At 36.8% G+C, this 19492-nt stretch overlaps 1 protein-coding gene across 8 annotated transcripts in view; it reads left to right on the top strand.

The window, feature by feature from the left end:
* The window catches only part of nrxn2b (neurexin 2b), a 1142582-nt gene that overhangs the window by 618158 nt on the left and 504932 nt on the right, over positions 1-19492 (top strand). For all 8 annotated transcript variants that reach the window (XM_055228872.1, XM_055228867.1, XM_055228869.1 and 5 more), the window contains one exon: positions 7713-7832. In XM_055228872.1, coding sequence (XP_055084847.1) covers positions 7713-7832 — 120 coding nt within the window. The remainder of the gene's footprint in view (positions 1-7712; positions 7833-19492) is intronic.

Raw genomic sequence — 19492 nt, forward strand, 5'->3', positions numbered from 1 at the left:
TAACACACCACAGTTGTTGACGGAAAGTCTTACCTAGGGTGTGAACTGTTCATTGAACTACTCTAAGTTGTAAATTGTCCATTGGACTGCCCTAAGGTGTGAACTGTTCATTGACTTACCCCATGGTGTGGACTGTTATCTGAACCATATTTTGCATATTCATTCCTGTAAATAATGCAAACTCAGCCTTGAAATGATTCTCTTATCACATTATTACAAACTGTGACAAAAATGAATTGTCCTCCACTTGTCATCTGAACACTTCACTTGAGTGTTAGGCATTTGGGTGTTAATTCTATACCTACATGCCAAAGTGTTATGAAGAGGTTTTTGCTGTGTCTGTGCCTGTGTAACAATGAATGCATTTGGCAAGGGGAGAAAATCAGGCTAAAGAACTTAACATTTACCATAATAAATAGTGTATTATGAAACTTTATGTGTGTGTGTGTGTGTGTGTGTGTGTGTGGGTGTGTGGGGGTGTGTGTGTGTGTGTGTGTGTGTGTGTGTGTGTATATATATATATATATATATATATATATATATATATATATATATATATATATATATATATATATATATATATATATATATATATATATATATATATATATATATATATATATATATAATTTTTTTCCCATTATTTATGTAGTTAAAGGCTTGTAGCAACCAATAACATAATAGTGGCCAATAATGTAATAACAACAAATAAAAAAAAGATTTTAGCCAAGTTTAAATGTAATAAGTTGAATAGGCCAATAATATAATAACTATTGTGAGGCAATAACGTAATAACACCTTGCCAATAATGCAATAAAGCAATGGCTCTCTTTTCACATGAAAGTATCACCAAAGTAAAGATTGTCTTTCTGATTGCTACCAGATCTAAACCAGGTCTAAAAGAGCTATTGTAGGTTTAATCTAGGGCTCAACCAGATGTCTGCCATAATTTTGTTAAGCATAACAATGTTATTTCAATGGTAAAATACATAAATTAATAAAAATCTCGCAAATTGTCAGGTATTTAACACATGAGACTTTTGCAAACTAACAACTTGGGTGTTTATTGGAATTAACTCAAATTTGGTGAAAATAATCTAGAGGAATGGGTCATCAAAAGTTATCAACAGTCTTTGTACATGATTTACGGTCTTTGTGCTGCGCAGCCTCACATTTTGCCCAATGTTTAGAAATTTGTCTAAATGGGGGATTTTGACAAAGAGAGAGCAAAGAGAAAGAGAAAGCGAAAGTAAGAAATATCGCCTCATAATTGGCTGTGGGTATAATATAAAAAGGGAAATTGAGGGGCAACGGTGCAGGCAAGGGCGAGAGACAATCATTGCTATTTTTATATTTATTTTGTGTGTGTGTGTGTGTAGCGTATGGATAACTTTTTTTTTATATAAGAGTTAAGGTTATACAGGAAAAAAAAAATCAAGCCACAATATTTAACTTTTTAGCCAAAAAATATGAGAAGTTGTTTTATTGCACTGAAAGGCATAGAAAACTATGCATCCCTACTGTGAGCGGGTTTGCATTTCAACAAACTTGACTTTTATTTTGCCTGTATCATGCCCTCATGTATTTGATGTGCCACCTCCAGAAAGTTACATACTGTTCTTGTAATTTAGCCTTACAGACATGTTAGCTTATTTTTACTAATCTCTACAGTTTAAAACACTCACTAAGTCCATTCATTCATTTCTCAACTCCCACAAGCTCTTTCAGGTGCTTAACTGTACGCTTAAGCCTTCTCCTGCCCTTCTGTGTTAACAGGTGTCCCCCATATAATCCAGCTGCTTTATATAGACACAGGTGACAATGTATTTTTACAGTGCACCATGGGCTTTTCTAGCTCAATGTGCCAACTTTAGTCAACATTTGAATCTAACTCGACAGATGGAGTTTAATGCTTCAACAAACCTTGGGTCCTTCCAAACAGCTTTCCCAGCCAGGTACTCCGTCTCCAATCAACACGGCTAGCACGACAAGAAGTGATTGCGTGACTCGGGTACTCATTATGGTAAAATGGCTAATTAGCTCCTTAAGGGGTAGCTTTTATTGGTGAGCAATTAATAGGACAATTACCATGTTTAGAGAATGACTTTGGATACGCCCCGACCTCTTGACTGTAAAGTCAGATCATGCTTGTTTAAAGGTGAACTCTGTGACTATTCTTGTCCCCATGTATGGGGATTCCTTTGCTTAGAATATCTGAAAGTATGGCATTAAATTTATCTGTCTTGCATTCATGAGATAACTGGTGTTTTTATTGCTAATAAAATACAGTGTAATATATGTATTTTAACTGTGAGTGAGTTTGCCTTTTCACAGATCTGACCTGTACCTTGACTTCATGGCATCACATGCTTGTCTTCATGGGAATAGATATAATGCCATACTGTGGAACATTCCTGGCAAAGAAATAGCTTAACCATGGAGCCAAGTAGGTGGCAGAAATTACTCCAGAAAAGTTATGCAGGGCAACTTTAAAGGCTGATTGGTGTATAGTCCACCAAATGGTAGTCTCCATGGTGATGTTCCTGTTTTGCCTGGAATGTTTTGTCATTAAATTTATCAATCACACATTCATTAAAGGACAGATTCTAACTGTGGGCTGGCACTAAAGGCACCTTTAGGTACCTGAATTTTACTTACTTTTTCTTAAAAACATGAAAAACAGAAGTCGTTCATTATAGTTTGCAGGGGTCACTTACATTATGCATTCTGAAAATCCAAATTATTCATGACAAAGTTTCTAACCCCTTTTCACAGCCCTCAGACACCAGAGTGGAGATGTGATGATGTGATGATACAACTAGCAACAACTAGCATCCTAACATTTCTTAATTTTCTGACAATGCAATGCTTTCTAAGTAGATTCAGTCATGGAACTGACTTATTTTGACCTCAAAAGTTGCTTATAAAATATATCTGTCCAGAGCAAGACCAATTTGCTCAAATACGAAAAAGGTAAAAAAAAAAAAAAAAAAAAAAAAGGTACAGGGCCTTTAACATTTCCAAGTGACGAATGTTACACAGTGCATCTTTAAGCCTTTACACATCATTGCTTCATTTTGAATGCATTTGACTCGTGCAGAATGACTGGTAGGGGGTCTGGTTTTAATTGGGACATTTGTAAATGGCACAGTGAGATGCCTGCTTATCTACGTGGAGACAAATTAGTCTGGCACCCGACGCGCTCTTCAGAAAAATGTTTGTGTTTAATTGAGATTTTAATGAGGATCCCCACTACTAGCCTGACACGACAACCAACACATTTCAAATTCAACAACACTTTCTCCAAGCCGAAATCACGTGCCAAACACCTTAAACTGAGTATTATAATGGAAACATGTGGGGCTACAAGAACTATTGTTTAGTGTTCATCAGTTTTATTGGCATCCCGCAGTTGACAAAATCAACCACCTACAACTTCAATTTATTACCTGACTCCTATTCGTTGTGCAAAAGTAAATCACAAGTTTTGTTGAAATTGGAGGCACAACTTCTTCAAAGTAATGACCTAATTAATTGTGTAGTAGGGAGCTTAAAAACTGGTTTAGTTCATTGATAAAATCTGCTGCATCCATTGTGTTTCAGAATCCAAAATGTGAGGAAGAGGCAAGTACATTTTTTTTGTTTTTGTAAAGTAAATATCCAAAAAGAAATTCCATAAATGGTAAGCCAGATAGTACCAGTAGGAGGAGCAGGAGTAGTAGGAATAGTAGTTACTAATACTTGAGCTACGTATATTACACCAGACATCTGCATATTGACAAAATACTGTAAATTAACCATTATCAATGTCCCATAGAATGTGATGTTGTCTGGAAACTAGACAAGGCAAGCAGTCTCATAATACAATATGCGCTATATACAGTAAAAACACAACATTGACTTTAGTTTTTATATATGAATCTACAAATGTTATTCATGTTTAAATAGTATTTGAACAAATGTCCATTAGTACATTTTTTAATTTATTTATTTCACAATTCATAACATGTTGCTCAATAGTATTCAACCTCCCAACTACCCATACAAACCTAATCTCAATATATATATATATATATATATATATATATATATATATATATATATATATATATATATATATATATATATATATATATATATATATTTTTATATTTTTTTTATGTAATTATTGGTACACATTTGGTATTGTTTGTAGCTTGTCAATCATCATTCTTTTGGGATCCCACAAGAGTCAGTTTCAGAACCCCCCATTTCTCTAACACTGATGATCTTGTAATCTCTGAGTCGCCCAGGTCTGATCCATAGTAAAAGCTGAAGTTAAATCTGTCAACTGGACAACGTTTTGTCTAGTTGACAGATTTCTTTTTATTTCTTTAGTCTTTAATTTTGATTCATAATTAATGTCATGTTGAAATAACCCTATGACATATGTCTTTAGGCTACATCGACACATGCGGCCCATGAGTGTCTCTGGTCAAAAGACAGCTTCCAGCAGTGCAACATGTGTGTATAAGTAACCAGGGAGCGTGTAATTGGAGTGGCTGGCTAGATAATTACTTTGCCTACTTAACCGGTACAACACAATAAGCTATATATAAAGCGTAAATGCTGGCTGCAGACTTAGGACATTTGTGGGGGAATTTCAACCAACATAAAGAATAATGCTGCTGGAATTTATTTTTTTTTGTCATTGTGTCCTTGCTAGAGGTAGCTTATGTTCTTCCCAAGCAAGTACTGAGATGTTGGAAGCATTTAATGCATAACTGAAAGAGTTTTGAACCCACCTGGTGACACGTGATAATAACTACAACTGATGATTAAAAAAAAAAAAATATATATATATATATATATATATATATATATATATATATATATATATATATATATATATATATATATATATATATATATATATATATATATAAACATTGAATCAGGTATTGAATATTAAACTACTCAACTAGCTAAAACAGCTTAAACTATTTACTTTTAGTGCAATGTATATTAGAGGTTGCATTCTCTCTTGCACATACACTCACCTGAAGGATTATTAGGAACACCATACTAATACAGTGTTTGACCCCTTTCGCCTTCAGAACTGCCTTAATTCTACGTGGCATTGATTCAACAAGGTGCTGAAAGCATTCTTTAGAAATGTTGGCCCATATTGATAAGATAGCATCTTGCAGTTGATGGAGATTTATGAGATGCACATCCAGGGCACGAAGCTCCCGTTCCACCACATCCCAAAGATGCTCTATCGGGTTGAGATCTGGTGACTGTGAGGGCCATTGTAGTACAGTGAACTCATTGTCATGTTCAAGAAACCAATTTGAAATGATTCGAGCTTTATGACATGGTGCATTATCCTGCTGGAAGTAGCCATCAGACCAGGCAACATTTTTCCAGTCTTCAACTGTCCAATTTTGGTGAGCTCGTGCAAATTGTAGCCTCTTTTTCCTATTTGTAGTGGAGATGAGTGGTACCCGGGGGGGTCTTTTTGCTGTTGTAGCCCATCCGCCTCAAGGTTGTGCGTGTTGTGGCTTCACAAATGCTTTTCCTGCATTCCTCGGTTGTAACGAGTGGTTATTTCAGTCAACGTTACTCTTCTATCAGCTTGAATCGCTCGGCCCATTCTCCTCTGACCTCTAGTATCAACAAGGCATTTTCGCCCACAGGACTGCTGCATACTGGATGTTTTTCCCTTTTCACACCATTCTTTGTAAACCCTAGGAATGGTTGTGCGTGAAAATCCCAGTAACTGAGCAGATTGTGAAATACTCAGACCGGCCCGAGACTCAAAATTGCTTAAATCACCTTTCTTTCCCATTCTGACATTCAGTTTGGAGTTCAGGAGATTGTCTGGACCAGGACCACACCCCTAAATGCTTTGAAGCAACTGCCATGTGATTGGTTGATTAGATAATTGCAGTAAGGAGAAATTGAAAAGGTGTTCCTAATAATTCTTTAGGTGAGTGTATACATACTCAAATTTGTGATTACATTTGATTTGACTATTAAATCTGGATTTTCAACATGACTAAACCAAGTCTACATCAAGAACCTGGAAAGAAGCCTTGGTATGTACAATTATGAATCAATACTTGCATTTACAGCCTTAAAACTGTAAGGGTCATTAATTTGATATCACTAATTATATTTATCTATTTCATTAAACCTTCAACTGTTAGTTGAAAATCAAATAGGACTTGAGGCAGTCTTTCATAACCCCACAATCCCACAGAGATATTACAACCTACAAGGTTCTAATTGACTATCTAAATCCTTGTGTGTAGATGGGGGCACACACCTCAACTGACATCAATGCACCAGATGGTCTAAGCTGCCTCTAAGAGTCCAATTCTAATGCCCGCAGCACATGGTGATTACAGCAGCATCCAACATCGAATTAATGTTAAAAGGAATCAGAATATGTTTCCAAGAGAAGCTAATCAAATCACTTTGGGTCTGGGAATGAACAGGGTGTCTGATGTGATACTAATAACACTCAGCATCAATTCTTTTTTACATATTTTTGCAAAGAATATGTGCTATTTTGATGTAATAATGTCATAATATCATCTACTACATGCTGTTTAACACATCTCTATGCTAAAGACATTTTTCCTCACCTACTATTGGTCAGCATCTGTAAGGTTAAGTAAGTGGCAGGTGGATTTATCCAGTCACAATGAAATCTGAACTCTCAGAAGAACCAGGAAACTTAAATTGTCTCTCAAATGTCTTGTTAAGGTGTGAAGTGTATGAATTGTGATCAAATCAAAATTGTAATTTGGCAACTTTACAAAAAATGCCCTAAACATGTTGATCTCTTTGGGAAAAATAAAATAAAACTTTAACATTGTTAACCCAATGTTAAAGTCCTATATTTATAGATAATATAGCTAATCCACTTTTATGAGAGGATCTTATATTGGTAATTTTAAGACAATGAACATGATGAACATTCTTCAGTTCACTGAAGAACTGACACTTTCAATAAAAATATGAGCCTTTCTTTTTTTAAAAATCTATTTATTTATTTATTTTGTCCAAATTACATTGCTTGTTAGTAATGTATAGTGTCAGTGCTGAATGTATTTTGATTGGTCTAACGTGGCCCACAAGGAAATGTATGTGCTGAACGGCTGCTTTAATATGGTGTGAGTGGGTTATTTTGACCCCGAGGCACATATAACCAAATTTAAAGCAAACAGACAACAATTTTCCTAACAGTGGTTCCTTAGCTGTGAGTAGTGTGGAAGAGTGATGGCCACAACTACCCAGGGGTGGAGTTTCTGGGTCAGCGGAAAAGACTATAAATAGTGTAGCATGTACTTTTTCATCTGCTGCTGCTGTATATGTGACATACATTTTAAAAAGTGCTAATGGATTATATAAGTGAAGGGATAAGCCTAATGTATTATTATAATTTTTTTTAAGGTTAAATGGGGAGTGTGCCTCTTAAGAAATATGTTATGAAATAATTTAAAACATTTAAAGGTGCATTATGTGACTTTTGTGATGAAAAAATAAAATAAATAAATAAAATAAAACTTGTCTGTATAGTAGAATGTCATCAAATTTAGCATGTCACTACATCATTATTCAACAAGAACAACTTCAAGAATGTAAACTCTAGAATTAAATGACTCAACTAATTGCCAACTGTTATTTATTTATTTATTTTTTGGACAATTCTGTGACTTCAGGACCAAGTACCACCTGTACGGAGGAGTCCTGCTACCATCAGGGGGTGTGTCTCCAACAGTGGGAGGGCTTCACCTGCGACTGCACCATGACGTCCTATGGGGGATCCTTCTGCAACGACCGTAAGTGTTAACACCTTCACTAAGAGAGGGAATGTGCTGAGTGAATGGTATTTTGTAAGGGCTTTGGGTTTGATAGGTAAAGATATTGCTAGGTGCCAAATGTGTGGGAAGTCAGAGGCCAGAACTAGCTTGGGAGAGGCTAGCCTTGAGGTGCATAGGAAAGGTTGGGTCAGTACAGTTACATTGCACTTGCTCAAAATGGTACAAAACATCAAATTGAAGCAACTATTACGCTTAGTATCCTCCTGGCCTTTTGTTACTTTGCTGTTCAAATTGTCAAAAATACTGAAATATGTTGCTTTATTGTTGAAAATCCTTAATTGGATGAAAAATAAAAGGAAGCTAATGCAGCATGTCTGACATTCCATAAACCACCCAAAATGATTGGCATAAAGAATTAAAAAGCTTTGTAAAATTGATTGAAATTGAACTGGTATTTGAGTGACAACATCTTTCATTGTATTCAGCATACTGACTCAAGCATATCTAGGTGTTTTGTCATAAGCGTTAAAACAGTGACTTCTTGGGAGTACTACTTCAACATCTTAAAACTCCATTTTAACTTATCTTTCGATGTTAGCCGCATAGCAAACTCGTGTTGACAAGCGCTCAGCCACCACAACCACTCTCCCCTCCTCCGACATTTAGTCAAAGCAACACCTGGGATTGTAGAACCACACTGTAGCATGGGATTCATGGCTATGGGCTCCCACGGCTATGCTGACACCCGCTGGGAATGAAGGAATGCAGATTTAAGCCCCATGTCGTAGCCATGCGGTAACCTGCTGAGTGGCTGGCATCAAAGGGAATCGCATAAGAGTGTATGGAGCAAGTTTATTTTAAAATGGAGATATAAGGCTTTATGGGTATCACAACAAACAAGAAGCTAATGCCGCAGTGTGTTTTGGAGTTTTCGAATATGTTAGCATATATTTTGTTCAGAAGTGAAGTTGTAGGAAATGGTTATTAATGTTTTTAGACGTGAGAGCGCTGGAGGTGTGCTGTGTACCTTTCTGGTGGAGGGGCTGCCACCTGCTTGTTTTCATGGAAATGGTATTTCTTTGCCATGGCATCAAACCTGTGGAGATAAGCAGGTCACGCTGCCCACTGTAAGAATGCATGTTTTTCAACATTTTTGTGCAGATAAGATAAATTTAATACTATACTATAGAACACTAAAGGCAAGCAATAACCCCCCACTGAAAAAGTTATATAGTGCAACGTTAAAAAAAAAAAGTACCGTAGTCAACTCAACATTTATGCAACTTACGTGAACTTATATATTTATATCTTTATACATAAAATCCTATATTGTAAATTGTGACTGCAGCTGGCAATGTGGGGGATATGGATAATATGCGCTGTGTCACAAACTATCTGGTTGGAGGGCAAAACTAACACAGTATGTGCCACTGTCACCCCAAACTACCAAAACTATACATTTAAATTAGAATATAACAAAAATACATTTCATAAATTCTTTTTTGATAGGTTAGCAAATATTTGTATTTAAATGCACTTTTTGCTGGATTCAAATGTCCAGCCTATTTTAATGTTGCACGAATTTTGAGCTAGTTTAACCCCGAGAAAGTCCCTTATATTCAACTATATTTTCTATGGGCCTCATTAGCATTCTCCCCACGAAGTCTAGCTTTAACAGGGGCATCGTAAGGGTGACAGGCTAATAGACTTGTTTGCATAAGTCTGTGTTTGCTTGTTACCTCCTAGCTAGCCAAGCGCTAAACCTTACCTCCTCTTTCTTCTGCTTTCCCTTTAACTGCCCTATATCTTCTATGTAATATAACATTGTATCTAGCAACCATTGGCCTTGTTATGTTGACTATCATGTCATGCTAGACAGAATATGACTTGAGTTTGACAGTATAGGTGATTAGCCAGGTGTTCTTTTGGCTCTGGCAAGACTTGCGCGGTAATAACTGCACCGTTGGCGTGACAGGCATGCTGAGATAAGCTTTGAAATGGGAGGGGGAAAAAAAACCAAAGCAAAAAGCAGGAAGAGTAGGGTGCCGAGTCTCACAAATGTAGCATAGCCTTTGGGGAATGTTAGCGAAGTTAACAGGGTAATTCTTAAGATGACAGGAAGAAGGTTGTGCTATTTGGATTTTTATTTTTTTTTAGATGTGTGGAATGCTTGTGCCATGAAAGGAGTGGACCTTACAAGCAGTTTGATCAAAGGCGAAAGGCAAACCTACATCGTAGCGTCATCTTTCAGAGCAGCATTTTGTTAGTGACTTTGATTCAGTAAAGTCCTTGTTTATGCTGCCACGTCTGTGCAGAATTGATCTCAAAAGAAAGTCTCAAGGACTCTGTTGACTAAAGTTGAGACTGATTGGGTATTTTATGTAAGTTCTACTGTAAGACCTGGGGCTGCTTGTTAAGTCTACTCCTAGCTCTTGCCTTCATTATGCAGTTTGGGTTTACTGTAAAAGTCTGGCATACTGAATTTACTTATAAGGAATGCGATATTTCCAACTTGATCAAAGGAGTGTCACAATTCACCAAATTCTTTAATTATTACATTTTTGCTGAAAATTTTAGAATTTTTGTTACGTACCCAAGAATGTTTAAAGGAATTTTAATACTGTGATACTTTGTTAATTAGTTAGTTAGCTATATTTAGTGACCATGTGTGTCGAAATAAGTCCTTTTTCAATTCAAAAGTTAATTTTATCTTCGGTAGATATTGGGTTTCAAAAGGCTTATTTTGAGATAAAAAATCATATTTATGTATGCTTGTTTAATAGGAACAACTATGTTTAGTAACACCCTAAGTCATTCTTAATAAACAATTTGTTCATTATGAATTCAGTTTTTGTACACACTTTATTAAGAATAATGAAGGTGTAGTCATTATAAAGTAGTGCCCTATATCTTTTATTAGCTCCTCAGTTGAAAGATTTTTTATTTTATTTTTACTGTGAGATGAGGTCAACGCTTAATCTGAGGTCATTTTGGTATGATGTATTGTAACACCCCAATCCAGTACTATCCAATTCAAGATAAACAAAAATTGCATTGCTTAACTGTTCTGTATGCCAGCCTTTTTGTGCATGAGTTGCTGTGCTGTCCTTCCTTATTCCTTCCTTCCCCATCTTTTCTACACTTTCTGCAACCTTTGACACTTTGGCTTCCATTCTTGGTTAGCCATCTTCTCTTTCTTACCTTGAGTTCCTGGGCACTTGCTTCGCCACTTTTCTCAGTCTCCAAACTAAGGTAGGTGTTTTTCATAATCACCTTTTGATCCATTGAAGAAGTCATCACTCGAAAACATCTGGAAGAAGCTGGTTGATAAGTATCTTATCAATCAGTCCTTTTCTTGCAAACAGGGCTGTGGTTGACAAAAGCAATTCTTGGTCGACTAAAGATATGTCCTGCTGATTAGTTGACTAAAGTTGACTAAAAAGGGGCTGCGGCAAAGCTCTCAAAATGATTACGTGTCTTTGTATCGGATCAAACTGCGCTCACAAGTCTGCACAACTATTAATGCAGAAAAAAGTACCAGGAAACAATAGAAAGACAAATTAAACTTGTGAATCATGGGTTTTTGCTGTCTTTTTACATATACATACCAAAAAGTGCCACTTCTTCAGCTAACACACTCACTAACTTCACCTTTCTGCTGTTGTCCCATGTACTGTTAGTCCTCATAATCTAAATAAATGAATAGTTGATACAAGTTTTGGTAGACTAAATCATCAACCTAGTAAATGATTAAACGACTGAGCCCTTAAGCCCTACTTAAGAAGATAAGACAGCCACGATTTGCATTTTGACTCCACACATTACATGCAAATTGCTAAATGATTCTATTTCTTCTCAACTCTTCTTCACATCTCTCCTGACAGTCCTTAAGAGTGATGAAGTTGCTTTTCTCTGCAGTTCTTTGTAGCTTTGTAACATTCCAAACAATGTTCTTTTAGTAGATCTAAAGAGTATGCGTGTTCCTGTCAAAGCTAAGCAAATAGGAACATGTTTTGAACCACACTGCACAACCCGCATTGTAAACAAATTCAGCTTGTGGACGTTGCTATGACAAAAATATGCAAATTAGTAGGATAAAAGGTGACATTTGGATTCATTGAGTTCTATCTAATTTAAAACCTTGGGTCTCTTTGGAGAACTGAATTAAATAACTGAGTAATTATTCTTCGTGCAGCCTGCCATTCAAGCGGCCTATCCGTGGTGGCCCTGGATACACACTGGAGTTTAATCAGGCAGGTTAACCCCCATGATCATTGCTAATGAACTTATTGCATCTATTGCTTTATTCAATTCTGTAAATGGAAATATTTCGATTTATAATTCATATGGTGTTATAATTTAACCACTTTTAAACCTATTACTTGATAATTTTTATAATAGTGATCAGAGTTGGGTCATCACATCTCAGAATTTTCAGTTAGTCTAATTATATTTTAAGTTGTAATTGTATGCCAGTGGACATATGGATTATATGCCAAGGACAAATTAAGATACCATTCACCCAAACGTATTCTGGCTCCACATTGTGATAAATGTAAATACCAGGGTTGTTTCATGGCTTATGTGTTGACCTTTTATATAATTTAAATCAATGCATGTCTATTGACAGTTTCCCTGTATACAACAAAGACTCACCAATGCTGCACCATATGGTAGTGGATCATCACATAATATTGCTTCCACATGGTTCTCATCTACCAAGATTAGCAAATAAAATTTTATAAACAATAATAATAATATAAAAAAATAAGATATATTAGCATTGCCATTTGAGAACCATTACTTCAAGGAACATAGCTTGGACAAAAAAAAAAACAACAATAAAAAAACATGGCATCCATCCAATGAGATTTTATTTAATTTATTTTTTTACTGGTAATTTAATGTATGTAGTAATGCATTTTGTAACGACCATAATCAGTGCTATAAAAAAACAAAAAACAAACATATTACATGTACCATGATTATCACATTTGTCGTACTGAATGTGTACTGAATGTGCTAAAACTGACTGATTAAATGAATTATTAGCATGTGGGTCTGGAACTGTACCCTGTCAACAGGTGGATTAACCAATGAGAGACATGCCTGGTCTGTTCAGGTCAAAATCACTAAACTCATGTATATGGGGTCAAAAAGTTATGTTTGTTTTGAATTATAAGAGAATTTTCTAGAGATGTCTTTTGCATTGGTCTGGTTCCAGAATCTAGGCAGGACTGGTTGGTCAGGCAAAAAAATAAATAAATAAATAAATAAAAAAGGTGTAGCTATTGTCAACATGACACTATTAGCTGCGTTGGAAAGTAAATAGATGTATGGAATATGGTCTTAATATACAACATTACTTCATGGAAGCTTTTTGAAGTGCAACCAATGTTATTTCTTGACTGAAGTCATAGTGCAGAGCTTTTAGCATATAAAGATTGCTTCACTTACATATCTCATCTTTGTTGAACTTTGTTGACGCCCATCTTTTGCGCCACAGCAGACTTCAGAATTGTGTTTTCCATGTTTTCCACCATTGCTTATTTATGAAGGTCCAGCTGACAAAAAAGATAAGAGGAGACAAGTGAATGGACGATCTGTGCTTTGACTGGCAGCATGTTTTCATTGGAAGTGATCACCTAGCTCTGAGTTAATGCTTTTTGGGTTAGCTTGGAGAAAAAGGGGAACTGCACACCACTCGATCTTCCTCAAGACATTTGTCAACATTTGTGTGTGTGTGTGTGTGTGTGTGTGTGTGTGGGGGGGGGGGGGGGGGGGGGGGGGTGTAGACAGCTCTGTGCTGCATTCTGATGTTGGTGAATCTCAAGTGTGGAGGAAAGATTATATCAAAGTTGAATCAATCAATGAGGTATTTATTTGGGTAATATATTGTTGTCTGCAAGAGAACCTGTCTCCATAGTGTCTTGTATAAAAGCTGCCAAACTTGTACTTTGGACCTCTCCAAGCATAGCTTCAAACTTCAGATCTCTCTCCAATATTGATGATTAGGGACTTTGTTTAAAATTGTATTATTGTAATTTAAAGCAAACTCCTGACGGGTGGATCATTTCCAAAATATCTATGCCTTGATACCAATATTTAAGTTGGAGAGGAATACAAGAATGCATTCCATATTAAAGCAACACATTCTGGTGGTGTTATGTTACATGCTTGATTCCATGAAAATAGAAAGGTAAGCCCATACTTGCAAATACTCTCCATGAACATGGATGAGTTATAATAATAAAAACATCCACAGCTTTTGTTGAGTCTATTTTTGTGGCAAAAAGTTACACAGTTGTGCTTTAATTACACTGGTATTGGATTCGGTACATACTCCAGTAACACTTGATGTTGGCTGAAAACACAGATTAGTGGTATTTCCTAGCCTTAATATAAACATAAACAAAATTACATAATATTTTTGTGTTAGCCATATCATTCCACCCTTTTCTTCTGTCATAATCAAATTGTTGTATCTTGGCAGATAGCTTTCCATTTTGTTAAGTAGTGTGGCTGGGGGTCCCTCAGGTGACCCTGATCTGCTGCTGCCTGACTCCCTCCGGTGCACTCCCACTGAGGCTAATGCGCGTGGCTATGCATTGGAACAACAGTGGCAGATAAATGAATATGTTTGGATGTCCTTTCACCCTCCTTGGACTTTATCGTGCACTGCTGAATTTAAACACAGTATAACCCAACTTTCTGTTGAGCTAAGATAGAACACAGAGTAAAGCAATTGATGCAGTTGTTATAATATTTAGTTGGGAATGGTGATTTGCCTATAAATGTTAAGAGACACTGATTTAAAATTTCAGACTAAGCAATTGTTGGAATCAAGACTATTTTGGGGTTAGAAGTATCACAAGATTGCTTTGTTATTCATTTTAACTTATTATTGCCTATTATTGACTCTACAGACAATTTCAGAGCATCTACTATACTGCAACCCAAACATCTAACTTTCTTCCCAAACAACACCAAAACTTAATCATACAATGGCAAGGCAAGGCAAGGAAAGTTTATTTGTATAGGGAAATTTGTACACCATGTAATTTACAGTGCCTTATAGAATAAGAAATACATTAAAATCACAATACAAACAAATCAAAACATAAATATTCATTGTAAAAGTAGCATCAAAAGAGAAGAGTGTCACATGCACAGAACCATTTTGAGCCTGATTTAAATGGTGTCAAAGGAAGACTGTTCCAGCTTTTAACTGCATAAAACTGAAATGCTGATTGTTTAGTCCTGATTCTGGGCACCAGCAGGAGGCCTGTCCCTGAAGTCTTCTGAGTGCGAGATGGTTCATATGACACTAACATGTTGGAGATGTACTTTTTGCTAGGTCATGGAGAGACTAGTACACAGGCAAAGTCTATTCTCTGAGCCACAGAAAGCCAATGCAGGACTTGTACTTGGATGTGCTCGTACTTCCTGGTTCTAGTCAGGACCTGAGTAGCAGCATTCTGGATGTACTGCAGCTGTCTTACTGCTATATTTGGAGAGGCCAGAGAGTAGCCTGCTACAGTAGTCTAACCTCCTTCAGACAAACACATTGGATAAATCTCCCCAAGTCTGATTTAGACAGTATACTTTTGATTTGTTTGTTGTTGTTGTTTTGTTTTTTTGTTGGTAAAAAGCTGCAAATGTTATTGATTTGATGTGACTGTCAAAGTTCAAGTCTGAGTCCATTACAGTGTTACCCCTAGATTTCTAGCCTGATTTGAAGATTTTAAACTGGAGGTGACTGCTACGACTTTCTCTTTTACTGAAATTTTCTCTGTTTCTGTGGGCCAAAGACTATGACATCAGTCTTGTCTGAGTTTAAGCTGGAAGTTGTTTTGCATCCACATGCCTATTGGATGCAGTGGCAGAATGATCCACGGGTCCATATTCACCTGTTGCCAGTGAGACATAGATCTGAGTTTCATTTGCACCATCTCTACAACTGAGAAATAACTGGAATATTATGTTATTCTTGAATCCAAAACCGCTATTTTATAGCTCTGACCCGCAAATGCTTACAAATGTATTCACGCCACCACTGATATCAGAAAGCTGTCTTGTGCACCGACACCATTTGAACACACTGCACCGGAGTTATTTGTTATTCACCAGCAGCCCGCGGTGATTGACTGGTCTATTTATCTCTGCACAGCGTATAAGAGGGCCACTTGATATTCCGCCTTTATTCGCACAGAACTGGTAGGCTAGCCATGTGTATGGCGCACACGTGGTTCTGGTAGTCTTTTGTTTTCACTGTTAGGGGTTAGAGGATATTGGTGTGTTGGGAAGCCCTTACAGACGGTAGGAGGGGGAGAGGGATGGGAGGTACGGCATTGTGTAACTGGACATATTTGCAAGGCATTTGAACAGCGTACTCAAATCCAGCTGCTAAGCCAAAGGGTGGTGCGGAATACTAATAATGGTTGTATGTTTGGATTGACAAAGCAAAGCTGTTTTTATACTATCTGTGATAGTTTGAACTCATATTTGAATGCAGATATGTGATTTCCACAAAGAATTAGAATCAGAATAGCATGTATTGCCATTGTCAGTGAACACAATTCACAAACTAGGAACTTGCTTTGGTAGTATGGTGCAACATAAATCAATGCACAATAGTAAACATTATGTGAGTAATTGTGATAAAAAAAAGGACAGGCATTGAAATAAGGCAAATAAAAATTATACAATACAAATATAAAAATATATATTAAATATAAAAGTTTTGTCTCTGACTCAGTATTCCAACTGAACTTTTCTTCCTCCTGATTTATAGATTTTATATGTTCATTAAAAAAATAACACACTTTGTTTTTTTTGTTACCATCTGGGTCATATATTATTCATGAAGATACAGCTGAGTAGGTTAGATCAAGAACGGAGGGAATACTCCAATAACTTTTATAGAAATTATTTGATTTAATTCAGTTTATTTTTATAAATCCCACAATCACAACAGCAGTTGCCTTTTAGTGCTTAACAGAATCACTGATTTAACCAAAAAAAAAGTTAGAAAATCCAACAGAGAAACAGACACTGGTCAACAACAAACAGACATAGTAACCAACATTCACTGGAAAACAAGCAAATGGACAACTGTCCCAGAACATCCCTGTCCTTAGACTCTCCTTCTCTGCAAAAAAAAAAACAACAACAAAAACTGTGGGAAAAACAGAAACTTCAAGGAGAACCACAGGGAATGAGAGATCCACTCCTATGGATGGGCAGGCTGCAGATGTGTCCAGGACAATCTGCATCCATTTGCAGATAAAGGTCAAGCCTGTAGGGCCTGAGCCCACTCAAGACTAAGGCACAGAGTGGGGCTCATGTTTGATACGGTCGGGTCATCCAGCCAGGTGAGAGAAGGATCCAGGTCCACAAAACAGGATCAGGGCATATGAGGGGCATTTAGGGTCGAGTCAGTGGCCTGGCCTCTGAAACATTTGCACTCCCCAGAAGTGAGTGGGACAGGGAACGACTTGTGAATATCAATGAACAGACTACAGGTGAACTGCATGTTGTTGACAAGGAAAGTAGGAAAGAGGATAATGCTCAGGTTACCCTATTTCCCCCAGCATATTTGCTCCTAAGGCAGCTGTTATGGCAATCTTTATTCTAATCTTTACCTTTGAGCCACGTAGTGTTTGTTATAATAGCATTTAGTGCATGCCACATATATGTTTTTCATAATCATCTCCTATGTGCTGTTTTGCTTTATCTGATATCATAAGATATGTCCTGTGGCCATGTGCTGCTCTAACCAGTCTAAACTGTCTCTTTGGGTGCTATTTTCCTTATGGTATAAATATGCTGTATGTATGTTCACTTGACAGCTGAGGGTGAGATAACACTTTGTCAGGGGCAGCAGCCTTTGAGAATTGTGCACACTTCAATAAACCTATGTCTCAAGACAACTTCTCAGTTTATGTTATACGTTGAGGGTTTTGCTCCTAGAAAATTACACAACTCAGCTTAGCTAAAACAGTAGGTTTTATTTCTGCTCCTGACTAGCCTGGCCATTAGCTAATTCAGGAAGAACATTTTAAGTCTAGTCTTCAATGTAGAGACTGTGGGGATGAGCATGGACCAGATTCCATAAGACACGAGCGTGGTAGCTCTAGGAACCACCAGTAGTCCAGCATTGTGAGAGTGGGGCTCCCTCTTTGGATGATATGGTAATATGGAATCTTGCAGATGGGATGGTGCCATGCCCTTTATGGCCTTGTATGTCAGGAGGAGAACTTTAAATTTAATTCCAAACTTGACAGAAGCCAGTGAAGGGACTCCAGCACTGGGGTGATGCACTGGGGTAATGTTTTCTCTTATTTCCTATCAAGAGCTAGGCTGCTGCATTTTGAACCAGTTGAAAGCTTTTATAGAGCTTTTAGGGCACATAGCTAGTAGGGAATTACTAACCTTCATGTAACAAATTCATGGCTATGTTTTTCAACATCATTTTTAGGCAAGATATTTTTGATTTTGGCTGTATTAAGTCGGTTGAAAAAGGCTGTTTTACATACTTGGTTTATATGTACTGTGAATGAGAGCTCTTGGTCAAATAAAACTGCAAGGTTCCTTTCAGTAGAGCTAACATTGTCAAGTGTGACTATCTGGCCAGATTGAGAGTCAGGCAGGCCTTTGGGGTCTAGAACAATTACCTTTGTTTTTTTTGGGCTTAAAAAACTGTTAAGTGTCATCCAGGTTTTTATGTCCTTCACGCAGGCCCTAAGTTTGTCTACTCTATCAGTCTGATCTGGTTTCGCTGATAAATACTGCTGTGTCATCAACATAGCAGTGGAAATTCATGCCATGTTTTCTGATGATATTACCTAATGGCGGAATATAAAGTGTGAACAAGATTGGACAATGTACAGAACCCTGCTGCACACATTAGGCTAGCTTAGAACACGGTGAGGAGTTCTGGTTTACATTAACAAACTGGTACCTTTATCAGATAAATAAGATTTAAACCAGCTTAGGACTGCCCCTCTGACACCTATGTCACATGCTAACCCAGGGGTCACCAACCTTTTTGAACCTGAGAGCTACTTCATGGGCACTGAGTTGATACACTCTTCTGAAATAACAAATTTGCTTAGTTTGTCTTTAGTTATACGTTATTAACAATAATTAATGATAATCATCAATAAGAAGACACTGATCACGTTAATGATTTCTCACAATAATACCAAGAATGAGCAAGGTGGGAAACAGATATCAATCTTTAGCACTTTAACTTTATTAATCTTAGTAATTGTTAAATTTTCAGATAATTACTTACATCACTACATCTCATAGGAAAAGTGTCTCATTTTTACTATCCATTGACAAACCTTTTTAACAAAACATAAACTATGTTGCACCATGTTTCAAAAAGTTATCAGTTATGTAAAGTTAAATGTTAATGTTAACTTACATATTTTTAAATAAATCTTTAAAAAAATCGCAACAGAACAAAATTTAATTTTAGATTCAGCTCATTAGTGAGTTGTGCTATTTTTAGAAGTGGCCTGCATGCAACTCATGTGGTCCTTGGGGGATGAATTGTGATTGAAAGGGTCAAATGCTGCACTGAGATCCAACAGAACCAGGATTGAGACCAGTCCATTGTCAGCAGCTAATAACAAGTCATTTTTGACTAATTGTTATCACTGCTATAA

Source organism: Periophthalmus magnuspinnatus, chromosome 18 (assembly GCF_009829125.3).
Source record: "Periophthalmus magnuspinnatus isolate fPerMag1 chromosome 18, fPerMag1.2.pri, whole genome shotgun sequence".
Taxonomy (NCBI): Eukaryota; Metazoa; Chordata; class Actinopteri; order Gobiiformes; family Gobiidae; genus Periophthalmus; species Periophthalmus magnuspinnatus.